The 13,631-nt window shown below is 39.5% G+C and overlaps 1 protein-coding gene across 1 annotated transcript in view; it reads right to left on the bottom strand.

Annotated features, from left to right (window-relative positions):
- The window catches only part of hcn1 (hyperpolarization activated cyclic nucleotide-gated potassium channel 1), a 67,850-nt gene that overhangs the window by 13,960 nt on the left and 40,259 nt on the right, over positions 1-13,631 (bottom strand). Inside the window, exons 4-6 of the mRNA XM_005720352.1 lie at positions 11,466-11,684; positions 6,302-6,448; positions 1,934-2,174 (exon numbers count right to left, since the gene is read on the bottom strand). Coding sequence (XP_005720409.1) covers positions 1,934-2,174; positions 6,302-6,448; positions 11,466-11,684 — 607 coding nt within the window. The remainder of the gene's footprint in view (positions 1-1,933; positions 2,175-6,301; positions 6,449-11,465; positions 11,685-13,631) is intronic.

Below are 13,631 nucleotides of genomic sequence, written 5' to 3'. Positions count from 1 at the left end.
CTCATTCACCACGCTCACCTGTGATTACTATGATATCTCTTTAGCATGCAGGTGAGTCACTGACCATTGTCAGAGGTGCTTTGTGACCTACTGTTCTCAAAGATGTCCTACTCATTACTATGGTAATAGTTTCTTGTGTCTGGGCTCAGTTTTGTAACTCGCTCTCTCCATCTCTGAAGCTGTCTCAGTCCCCCTCGCTGATTTTTCATTCTGGCCACGATCTGGCCTGGTTGTAAGGGGAGTGTAAATCATCTGAGAAAAAGGGGGTAGAGTGAGATGCCGGGCATAGCCAGCTGCTCCCAACGCAAGGCTAATGCCAAACAAATACGAAATAAAAATACCAACAGGGCAGAAGGCAGCAGCTCTGGTGGGGCTGTTCACCCCTTTTTATTGGGTGAACAATTTACAGTGCATCCCTAATTTAATTTATTACATGACTCATTAAATGTTAGTGTATTTTCTTTATTAATATTTTCATTTTTATAATTAGGCTTATATTAGATGCTGATCGTTCACTGTGAACCCTCCATCTTTTTGAAATACTAACTAAACTTGGGGGTGGGCAATCTGATGATCGTACGAGGTCAGTCTTCATAAGAACTGCTTCATCTTAATACTGACTGAACAGTTTGCTATTTGCTACTTATTTCTATTGTACTTTAGGCGAAAGCTCAAATGGTTACTCACACAACTATGTAGAATTATCATTAATTAAAAATGCTAATCACAATCTGTTTCCAGCTTCCTAATTTGTTTTCTTAATTTTCAATTAATGTTTTTTCTTTTTTGAAAATTAATATTTTCTTAGGTGTTTGTGCTGACTGTAGCACAACGCTAGGCTCTAGGGTGTAGAAAAAAAAATACATCCTATTAACATCCTTTTATTAGAGCCTAGTTGGCCAAAGGCGTTATCCTGACATTTCACCTTCGTTTCATAAACATGATCTGCTTGCTCTGTGTCACTGAGCAAAATGTCTCTGAGTTACAGCCTCAGAGGATACAAAGCCTGAATACGACACATATGCACTTCCAGCAAATCACTACATTACTTAATGCAGAGTTTAAAGCCACCCATATGTGAAACTACATATCTGAAGCAGGTATCTTTGCTAACTGATGAAAGAGTGTATGTCAGTACTCCTGTGTTTTGAACAAGCAAGGGGAGGAAAAAAAAGTCGATGCATTTCTTTCTTTTCTTTTCTTTTTTTTTTGATTCGCTTCGTTCCATGGCTCGCCTCTGAGACGTGAACTGCATGGAACAGACACACCAAAGTGAAGGTATTCTTAGACTCGTCAGCCTCCTTCCATAGTGGGGATGAACTCAGGAGATAAAATATGCAAGAACCTCTAAAATAGGAAACTTTGCTTTGCTTTCTCAGAGATACGACAATGTCTGCCTGCGGATTTTGTCGGAGTAAACAAAGTGCAATGAAATTACATTTGACATTTAAAAAATTAATGATATCTGGAACGCTTTGGATGGGGAGTGGGAACCGTGCCGAGAGAAAGAGAGAGGAAGAAGCAGAGCACAGCAGAGGACAGAACTGGGAAACTGCTCCTTGTTTTACACCGTGCCAAGTGTGTGTGTGTGTGTGTGTGTGTGAGGATGAGGGAGGGACCTCTGTGTGTCCTAAGGGATGCCTGATCCACGCCTTGGCCCACTCCAGCAACCAGATGAGAGGTTACGTAACAGCAAAAGCTGACTAACATCCAACAGTGGTTAATGAGAATCTACATTTACAATAACTTAACTTCAAAAAGCATTAAAGGCCTCAGGCTAGTCTCGTATATATGGTATAACTCTAAGAACACAGTGTGCATTGATGTAAGAAGCACAGTGGAATATGTAGCTAACATTTGGATTTTAATGTGAAAACAAATCAAAATAAGCAACTGAAGTTCAATTTCCAGTGTTTATAGTTACATTTCTTACCTCCAAAATAGGATCCATCAGTCAGCTTCATCTCCTTGTTGAACTTGGTGATGACACTTGCAACGCCATGTTGAATAAAGTACATCTTCTTCCCCACTGTGCCTTCCCTGATAATGTAATCGTTGGGCTGGAAAACTTCAAACTTCAACTTGCTCAGCATCCCCGTCACAAAGTTGGGGTCCGCATTGGCAAACAGAGGCATGGTGGCCACAAGCTTGCGGCAGTTGAAGTTGACAATTTCCTGGTGGAGGGGGGAAAAAAAGAAAAGAGAAAAGTGTTGATTTAACAGATGAGATCATGCCATATAATAATGCCAATAATTCAGTTATTTCAACCCAAAAGTGAAAAATGAGCTTCAGTTCGGCAGCGTGACACAGAACACCACCTCAAATCTTTCATCTCTGCCGCCTTCACAGTATCTGCAAACATAAATGAATTGGAATGCATATTGCTGCTTTATCCCTAATGCTCCTAAAGCACTTTCCATTTCTCCTGCGAAGAAACTTTTTGGCACGCAATTCATATCCTGATGAGTTTGCCCTCTGGTGCCGGCTGCAGGCCATCTCTCTGGCCCATCCTGTCCCCTCAGACCCAGCAGCAGATTAGGAGCTTGTTGTCTGTTTACCCACACATCTCTGTTGCTGTGCAGATGGAAAGCTGGGGCACTTGGCATCTGCAGCGATGTGTTGTTGACCCCACATGAGGGATAACTCCCCTCCACTGACAACAGGACATTAACAGAAAGATAACCAATCTCTGAAATGCTTGCTGGCTCCACGAGGGCAAAAAATATGTTAGCTAAGCTTCAGAAGCCGGTGTCAGGTAAAGCCACGGCTCCGACCTCAATCAAGCACCAGAACTAATGAATACGATAGTAAGCACTTTTCATGCACAGTCAGGATTCCTCCTGGGAAAACAATGTTTGGCTATGCCTATTTAAAGATTTGTCATATGGCAGAGAATAAAAGGCAGTGAGACAGAGGCGAGGAAGGGAGCAGGGGGGAGAGACAGAGCAGCAAAACAGTCTGGCTATTAGGCTGTGTGGACTCTGGTTTAGCATATTTTAGCCGATTAGCTTCAAACTTCATCTAGTTCAACTGTATTGAATCCCTATACATGCTTCAGATGTTCTTGTTTTACAACAGTCTGAAAGTCACCTTAGAAAAACGTTGATCACAACGTGTTTTTTCTTCTTCTTTTAATATTATTTTTGTCAAGGTTACTTTGTCCTTGTTTTCCTTCGTGTTCATCTTTGCTCGTCTACATTGTACATCAGGTTGTCAGCTACCAGAGATAATCAATGTAATACTGTTTTTAGGAGCTCACAATCAATTATTGGATGTTGCAGTGTCCTTGAATGCAACACGTTTTTTTCTTTAAAGTGAAGTCTGCCCGTGGCAACAAACTGCTCAATATGTTGATGGATCGCCTGTCTTAGGATGATCTTTACAGTTCACCAAATGAATAAGTTAAAACCAGCAGGGAAATTTGGAAAAGCTCTGCAGATGTAGAAATATTCTGACATAAATGTAAAAATGTATATAGTGGTGGAATCATCTTACATAGGATATACATCTTTTGGTTTTGTAACCCAAGTGAAGTCCGTACAAAATCTGGAGATCGTTTAAACCTACAGCAGCAGTAGCAGCATAATTGTTTTGCAGACTTGTGATAACTGGCTTGCCACAATCAGTTATAAGTATGCTTTAACTGATTCGGCATTCTTACCTAGCCTGAGTGGTGCGAAGTGGAGCTAATTCAGTTCCCAAATTGACCTCTAAGTCAGGACCCCACAGATTGTCCATACAATCAGAACCACTTAGGTTTCAGTCTGTCTGAAAGTGTCCTGGCTTTACTGATGATGGTCAGGTTTACAGCCACATTAATTGATTTTCGTTAAATGAGCTGTGGAAAAGCTCTACATTGTTGCTCTTTATCTCCCCAAATTTAACCTCAGCAATTTACCCAATCTCCTACCGAGCTGTTCACTCTGGGTAAAATATACTATACCCTATTTTAAACACAAGAAGGCAGTGGTCATACCACAATGACAAACAGGACAATAGTTGATATGACTAGACCTTTCTATTTTTAGACTGTAAATTTATTCAAAATATGCTGAGAAAAAAGAGACAAACAAAAAACCCCAAACTTAGTAAGAGCTATAATCTGCTGGTCAGAAGATCCTGAGTGAAAGGGACATTCAGGTACTTTCGGCTAAAAAAAACAGCTCACAGAAAGAGATTAATCAAACTAAGTCATTCCGATTATTTCACCAGTTTTTACGTCATCCAAGCATGCCAATGTAGTGGCCTTCAGCAGTTCATCAGAGCACTCAGTGGAATGGAAATCTATGGGAGAAGTTTGCTCCCTCCCACAAAATACTTAATCATCTGGTTTATTACAGCTGAACAGGAAAACATAATTGTACTGTTGCTCTGACAAATGCACACAGATGAGGTGCACAACAGCTTAAACTGTGCGGTGCCCAGCAGACCTAGTCGTTATTGTGATAAAGATGTAGGTAAACTTAATTATTGTTTTTCTTATAGCGTGGTATTTGTTTAAGTGTCTATTAAAGTAATAAAGGGTTATATTACTCTACCAGCAGTAAAGTGACCTACTTTGGTGATGGGAGATCAAATAAAGAGCATACTTTTAGAAACAGAGAGGAAACAGGCTGCACACCTGACATGGGGGAAACCACGGCGCCTCAGTTGTTGGATAGACTGATTAGAACAGAAGTGCAGTCAGCTGACACTAAGTCAAAGCTGCCACATTACAGATGACGAATCAGACGGACACTGTCTTGTAATGTAATAAAGCTTAGTCAAGTTTTGGTGTCTAATTAGGTTTTCATATTAAAAAATCTCCAGTAATTATCAAATTTATTAGACCGACACTCAGATTGAGGCATATGCCATGAGTGCCTTAAATGAACAGTACTAGTAATCACACATATCATTTTGTTAGCTTCTGTAATGGTTCATCAACCAGTAGATGCAGCTATTTATTTGAAATTGTAATATATAATGTTTCACAAAAAAAGATTAAAAAAAAAGTAGTAAAGCCCTTTATTATTTTTGAGATGCCAAATTACAATCATTTACTTACATTCCTGAACAGGAAAATGAGTTTAGGTGATTCAGTGTTATAACTGATTAATTACAGAAAGAAGTTTAAATATGTACAAAAATTTTTCCACATAGTTTGTTATATAGTACAACACTAAATGTTACATTTTGTCAAACAAAAGCTAAAAATAATTTATTCTATCTGGTTAAATTAAATTTACTCGACTGGTACTCATTCAGTTTATACCAATTAATAATTCATTAATTAAAGAAATAAACCTTGTTCAAAATAATTGCTTCATGGTTTTTGATGATGAAGAATCTGTACTCAATCTAGGCATAAAAATGTGAATTTTGGCAGATTTCTCAAATATTTTAATATTTTTCTAAGATATATGTGTATTATTTCTTGATTGTATAACAGGTGGTCTAACTATTTTTTTTAACACTGTACATAAAATTACAACAAAATGTAAGACTTACTGAAATTGCTCTGATGTGACCATGTTTGCTATTATCGATCTCTCTCAGTTTAAGCTGGATTTAACCTTTGCTTAGTGCACATATTGAACTAAGCCCGTGTTTTACTGTCCCTTTAAATCCCTGCACCTTTCTTGTAAGTGCTTGGGACTATGCAGTAACTCTGCACACCGTAGCATTCATCTCTTGAGCATATAACTTTGCAAGGTGACTTAATGGGGCTTTATGAGAGCTGGTCAGGATTCCTACACTACATTTATCCTACATTCACTTCTTACTCCGCTGCTCCCTAATATCCCTTTGCATAATTACACATGTAATGTGCTTATGGGGGAGGTCGTCCAAGGACCAAAACTGGTGCTTGACGTCACAGTAACCTTTATTGCTCTGTCTCATTACCTCTGTGGCAGTTGTTTAACAGCTCTGTAAATCACAAGCTCTTGGAGTTTATCACAAGTGAAAGAAAGGCACAGGAGGTGCTTCTGTAGGAAATGTTTTCCTATTTTGACTTTCAGCCAGTCAAGTTTCACCTGGGGAGACTCCGTTTTGCTCTTTTTCTTCCTGACCTTGTAAGATGAGATGACAGGTGTTTCAGTTTAATGTGCTGCACCCAAATAAAGATTCACTGCTTATGTTCAGAAAAAAAGAAAAATAGATCTAACTTATGTTCCAAAACTAAGACATTGTGACACCTACCTTTCAGTGTCTATTTTTTTTATTAAGGTTCCAAAAATAAAATCAGAGCGTTCGAAAGGAAAGATCTGCAGATTTCTAAATGTTACTCAAGAAGAGAGCTTCTAAAATGTTGTGTCACCTCTTTGAGGGGGTCGTTGAGTTCACTCAGGATGTTTTCCTCATCAAAGATTTTCCCTTGGTAGCGGTGCTCATAGTAGTCATGGATTTTCTGTCTCATGTCTGCTGGAAGCTTGTGGAAGGACATGTATTGCTCCACTTGCTTATACTAGAAGAGACAAAGAAAAACAGTCATCACTTAACAGCTTAACATGTAAAAAAAAAAAATCAGATATCTTAAAGCAGCCCCAGTAAAGTCTTGAGTTTTATATTTATTTGGAAATCGCACCTTTAATAAACAGCAAAGCAACAAAAATGTGGTCTACACAGAGTGCATATTTGTGTCTCTGTATTGAGGACAAGGCGTGCTCTCACACAGTCACAGTGCCATGTCCTGGTTCTGCGTGTGGGGAGGGAGAGGCAGAACAAGAGAGGCAGGTGGTGAAGAAAGTAGGAACGAGTACAGGCCCGGGGCTATGTCAGACCAAGGTAGCAGCAGATTATCTCACCGATGCAGGAAGCCCAGTGCTAATAGGCAACCGAGCTATGCTGCAATGTGAACAAGCGAGGCATACCTAGTATCTAGGAGCATAAGAGGATATTGGGTAATTTTCAAAGAAGAATTCTCCTTTTGACCGCGTTATATATCATCATAGGGTCTTTACCTTATAATACAGAGCATCGTGAGGTGACAGGTGTTGTGATTTATTGCTATCCTCTTTCCTTTCCTGTCTTTGTTTTTTCTTGTTTACATTAAAATGTCATTTTTGAGCACCTTAAACTGCTCAAGTTTCATCATTACAATCAACTTAATTTTCACCGACTATCACATTAATATGCAAATAATGTTAAAATAATAATTTTCAAATAATTTGCATTGGTTTTTGGGTTGTTTAATAACTGAGAAGAGAACTGTCTGCACTTTAAATACAGTTCTGACAAATAAGAATATATTTCAATCCTTAGATTTAGCTGGATATACAGTGAATAAATCCTTTTGAGATGCTACGAATTGTAAAAAGTATAATTTCTTTTTTAAAAAAGTATAATGTGTGACATTAAAAAGGAGCGAGGAGGGAGTCTGTACACTTGCCATCTCTGTTTTTCTGGCTAACTAAGATAAAAGATCCCGTTTCTACATCCTGTTTCCAGTAATTAACTAAAAATTAGCAGGAGTGTAACGTCCAGCTGCATTATCCTGCAGGCAAGTACTGACCCACAAGAACACAGAAAAAACTTTGGCTCATTTATTTAGAGTAGTCGGCGAGCACGGCCAAAGCCCCAACACCTGAAAATGAACCTCAACAAAGAGAATAGAGGTGAGAGCCAGCAGCAGCTGCGAGGCTGGTAGGACAGTTCAGTTTCAGAGGCTTTGACCAATGTGACGCAGGCAGCCCCATAAAACGATATTTGTTAGCGAGAGGAGCCACTCGAGTCCCAGTGCCTCCCTCATTGATTTCTCACCCGGCTGCAGAAAGGTGATAAGGGACCAGAGCTTTGTTTGCGGGAAATTGATTTATTTTGAGTTCACACAGCCGAAGTCAGAAGGTGTCTGCAGGGGCTCAACCGGTCCATTTCGACTCGGGTGGTCAGGGTGGGGCACAGAGTAAGGCAATGGGGGCACATTTTAGGCTCGATATGGGGCCTTCAGCTTTAACGTCACATTATCTTTTCATTATGACTAATTTCCATTCTCATATTAATTCAGATGTGTAATTTTATTGGTTAATTACTTTCTAAAGGAGCAATTTAGATAAATGCTGACTACATTCCTCATTATCCCACCTCATCCATTTCTCTCTTTATCCCCCCTCTCTCTCACTCTCGCTCTCTCTCTAGAAATAGTCAGGGCCCAGTCAGACTAACACCCACACTGGGATGTGCCACTTGGCAGAACCCACTTCTTTCCTGGCTGATGGCACTCCTGGGGCATTCCTGTGGATCTAATTTAACCCAGGCGCACTGCAATTTGCAAAGTTAAACATCACCCATAAATATATGTTTAGCAGCATTATGTAAAATGATGAAACCTCCTCTGTTGCAGAATGTGTCCTAAGACGTGAAGGACAGTTTAAAGAGGGCAGGCAATTAGTGCAAAGACTTGAAATGCTTCATCCACTTTGTATGTGCTCAACACTTCTTTTATTGAGCAGGAATTGATCTGATACCCGTCTGTGTCACGCAGAGGACGATGCATTTAATTGCAACCCCATTTGTAGTGCTTGCATGACATAAATGTAATTGCAAGACGCTGTGTTTGACATCTGATGGTTGCACGGTCACAGTATTCCTTTACAGAATCATTTATGTTTCAGAAACTTGTTTTGAAACTATTTAATTATCTTTGCAATATTTCAGAGGAGGGAGGTAGTTACATTAGCTTTGCAATGAACCTCAGACCGAAATATGAAATGTGGGACATCTTGGACATATCTTAAAGAGCAACTCAGCTGCACTGTGGCAGCACCAGGGCTTGACAGCAGACATGTCTCTATATCATACATACTTTAAACCCTCATTTCCTTCCCTCTCCTCCCACTATCTCTGTTTCCTCTCTTCTCTATAGCTTTTGCTTGGTCTGTTTTTTCTTTTCTCCTAGTCTGGATAAAATTAGTTTTTGAGTTTTTGGAAATTAAGTAGAACCTATCAACAACAATCACTTTACTTTCTTACTGCTCATCGTGTTCTTGTCATAAACATCCTCCGGCCTCAGATAACTTATAACCTCGCATCCCCATCCATCTCTCCATCCATGTTTCCAACCCTCCAGCTGTGGCAGTGATAGATGTAATGGCTAGAGGCTCAGCACCCTGAACCCATCCCTGCTGCTCTGCAGCCTGCTCCACTGATATGCACAGCCATGCAGCAAATCAGCCCCTGCTGAACCTGGCTCCACACTGGAGCTCCGTTACCATGAACATGGCATTCGCGGCCCCGAAGCTGTCAGTTCGATTCCTGGGGTGACGTTAGAGGGACAGAAAGGGATGTAGATTAAAAATAGTGTGTGATGTACATCTGCTTTGGAGCAACTGAGCTGGAGATGTGCCACTAATTCAAACAGTGACTTGGCACGGCTCGCTTGTTTGCTGAGGGCAACCTGCCGTTATGATTTTAAAAAATTTTTTTTGCTATGCTGTGAATATAACTCATAATTATATCTGCATATTAATGATCAGTCAGCATTCCATTAATTTTTTTTATTATAGCCCTTTTATTTGCTGTCTTGTTCTTCGAATCTGTTTCATCTGATCTGATTTATGTGTCAAACAACACTTTTGTATTGATAATGATAAATGTGCATTTTACTAATTTGTGCGGATTTGTGATAACACTTTTGCAAAGACAATAGAAACTGCAGTTTTAATTTCAAGTTTTAGGTGACATGTAAGATTGCAATGTGGTGCCAAAACGCACCGAGGGGGATGTTCCTCTAGATTGGACTGACCATGAGGACAGCTGGCAAGGTCGGGCCATCACACTTGAATAAACCGACAATGGCTAAATGATTTTATAAGCAAGATGTAAATTAACGAAGAGGTATTTTAGCACGTCCTGTAATAGCCAAGGTGACTTTACCAATGCTCTGATAAGAATTATGACTACATCTCTGGAAGGATAAATAATGTGTGCTTTGTACCTCTGTCCAGTCGTGCCTCTGTGTGTGCGTTTGTGTGGATATGTTCTGATAAACTCAATAGGGATGCAAGCTGCTGGAGGGCTCGCTTAGTGGATGGATATGATCAACATTCAGGAAGTCAAAAAGTGTGCTGTTAAACCACATGAAATTTTTTATAGATTATTAAAAGATGAATAATTACATGGCGGGAAAAATCAAAGTAATTGGTAATAATAATTTTAACTTCCTGACCCATTATAACCCATTTTCATAATATAATTTTAAAAAATGATGAAAACTTAAAGGGAAAACATCAGTTTTATTTCTTATATTCTAAATTAATCTGTTTAATTGCTTTCTATTTAAATAATATCTAAATAATTTTTCTGAAATCATAGACAAATACTGAAAAATTGTCTTAAATAACAAACTGAACAACTTGTATATGAAGATTTATTGTCTTTAGTTATTTAACTATTGCCACTTCTGATATCACTTGACACGGAAAAGTAGCAAATGCTTAAAATAAAAAATATACTGAAATGCAGGAATTAGACTCCATTACTGGGTGAAAAATGGCTTGAAGAATAAAACCTGCATTAAACACTGTTAAAGACTTAATTTCTGAGTAATTGTTTCAGCTCTCACACACACAGCATGTCATAGTAAATAAGAATGTACTAAGACAAGATAATTAGCGCTTTCTGTTAATCGCATTTCAGCTGACTCACTGTCTTTATATCATATTTGGGAAAAAAAACTATTTCCTTTGGGAAGAAAAGGAGTGTCTTACAAAATCAGTGTGACCTGATGTAACTGTTCTTACATCATCCTGTAAGTTAAAGATTAAGTTATCTTAATCCTAAACTTGTTTGTGGATGAAGACATACCATAGAGGACTAATCCCCACGCCCAACAGTGTGGTATGTACAATGCGTTCTGCAGCATAAGCACAGGCAAAGTTTGGGAGTTAAACTCTGCTTCTTGCGTGCAAACACAAAGCGCATCAGTCATGGCTGGGTGTTCTGGGAATTGCCCAGGCCCCACAGCGGGATCACAGATGGTGGCTCAGTTGAAATGCTGGATAATCATCCTCCACGTGAAAAAAAAAAGAAAGATATAATGATGTAATAGGAACTGAAGGAAAAGGGAAAAATAAAATGTGTCCACTGGCAGCATACAGACAGTGAGGTGGCTGCTTATGTCATAGACCTCATCACCCTGTTGACCTTAAGAGATCTGCTTGGGGGTAGGTAGGAAATCCTCTTTCCTAGTCATCGCTGCGGATATATTTATATTTATATTGTGGGAGCTCAACCTATTGGTCCACAGTGTAATTGAGGCCTAATTTATTTAAATCCAGCTCCAATGAGCAGGACTTTACAGAGTCACAAAAAAAGAAAAAAATCACATTAATACTTTGAGACCATCTCAGTAGTACTTAGCTTAACTTACCTTTAAACAACAAACCATTAAAGATGTGTACGCACACATCATACCATGTATCATACCCAGTGTTCTTTTAAATCTCAGGAATTTAATATTGTGTGTGCCACTGCAGGACTCTTACCTTCTCTTGGTACTGCCTCCGTGAGGAATCCAGTGATTGGATTAGAGCTGTAGCATGGCCAACAAACATGGCGTAGCACGTGGCTCCTACAATCATACTCAGCATGGTGACCCAAAGGTCAGACATGCTGACGGGTGCTCGGGCACCATAACCGATGCACAGCATGTGGCTCATGGCTTTGAAGAGGGCATAGGAGTACTGCTTACCCCAAGAAACGTTCTGAAAGAACCAGAGGGGAAGAAAAAGGGAAGGAGAGACAGAGGAGGTTTGGGGGGAGTTACTGCCAAGCAAGACAAGGAAGAAAGGCTCCGCGGCAGATAAAAATGGAACAACAGACTTTCCTTTGATGGATCACTAACACTCAGCCAACATAATCTTCATGCTTCTGAACCTTATGGGTTTACTGAATGAATGAACTTTCTACCTTTTTACCTTCTCTCTTGCATCTACTTTATTCATTTTACAGATTATCAAAGGGTGAGAAGCGGTTCAGCTTTGCAAAGGTAAAAAAAAACAGCTTCGAAACTATGTATCCAGTATCCAGACTATGCGGACAAAAGTACTGGGTCACTTACACATTACACCCAAAGGAGCTGCCCTGCCATAGAAATGCTTCTCATGAAGCTCCTGGTGCACTTTTGTGCTGATGTTAATGCCAGAAGATTAACCCTGCTGTGGTTTCTAAACACTTCCGCTTTGCAAAAATGCCACGTGCAGTTGGCTGTGGAATTTCTACAAGGGAAGAAATTTCACAAACTGACTTGTTGCGATGGTGGCATCCTGTTTGTAGTACCTCACCCAAATTCAGTGACCTCTTTAAATGACTCATTCCTTCACAAATGTGACGGCAGACCGCACTGAATCTACTTGATTTTATACCCCCGTGGCAATAGGAGTAAAAACACCTGAAGTCAAAGATTAAGAGATTTGGCCCAGTATTTTTGTCCATATAGTGCAACTTGGGTTCATGGGTCCACTGTTATCCGATAATGTGTCCAGAAGGGTTTTTGAGGAGCCACATAATTCAGACTAAGTAGTTTGGAAAGAACTTGCTTGGTGGATGAAGACTGGTGATAAAAGTTTAAATGCATGGAAGCAGAACTTTAAATGGTCATCATTAGTTTTAGAAAATATGCTTTAATATCATGCAGGTAACCAGTCTATATGCAGAGCAAAAGATGGACATCAGCTATTGATTGACTGATTAATTGAGTGCTTTCTTTCTTTCTTTAAAACTTGTAAATAAAGAGCCAACCTAACTGGCAGTGTTAGGATAGTCACTGACTATTTCTTTTAAAAGTCTTTTTTTTAGTATGAAATCTTATCAGGAGTCGCTTTCAACAGAGATTTATGCAGAACCTCTTAAATTTTAGTAATCCACATTATCAGGTAGTAGCACAATGCAAGTACATGGCTTGAAAGACCTTTCATTTGCATTTCAGATTTCCCTCATTTCTGTTTTTCCTGCTTTTTTTTTTTGTCTCAGCATGTCTAATGTGAAAGTATGCCTTTTCCCTCTGGAGATGTGCAAAATCTCTAGTGGGCAACTAAGCGAGCCCATTGCAGTTACTGCATGTCTGTGAAACTCAGTAATCCACTATCTAGAGACAAATGTGACAGACTCCCTGGTACAAAGCTTGTGCTCACAGACATTTTGCTGACACCCCGAAAAGCTTCACCTCCTGCAAAGATGAAGTGCTGAGGAAGCACTCCATGCAGAATACCTATCACACACAGCAGAACAGCTAGTGATAGAAATAGGAAACTTAGATAGTCTCTTTTTTCCCCCATTTGCCTCAGATCCATGTGTCACATGCCATCATGCCCATTTTGTCCCCTTTGCCATGCCATTGCCTAATCTGCTTGAGTCCACTCAGTTATTCAAGTGGGAATTAGTGAATCCCACTTGAATTTGATGACAGATGCACATTTATAGCAAATCATTAGCCCTGGATGACTCATCAGTTCTTATGTCAACACAGATTAGTTGTTTCTTCCAGAACCGATTACAGGATTTGTTATAAATTACAGCGTGTTCAGTTTTTATAACATGATACTCAACAGGATAATCAATAAAATATGGTGTGTGTGTGTGTGTGTGTGTGTGTGTGTGTGTGTGTGTGTGTGTGTGTGTGTGTGTGTGTGTGTGTGTGTGTGTGTGTGTGT

The sequence above is a fragment of the Pundamilia nyererei genome, unplaced genomic scaffold (genome assembly GCF_000239375.1).
Source record: "Pundamilia nyererei isolate P.nyererei 1_Seehausen unplaced genomic scaffold, PunNye1.0 scaffold00002, whole genome shotgun sequence".
NCBI lineage: Eukaryota > Metazoa > Chordata > Actinopteri > Cichliformes > Cichlidae > Pundamilia > Pundamilia nyererei.
The sequence above is the reverse complement of the archived record's forward strand: the minus strand, read 5'-3'. Positions and strand labels throughout refer to the sequence as shown.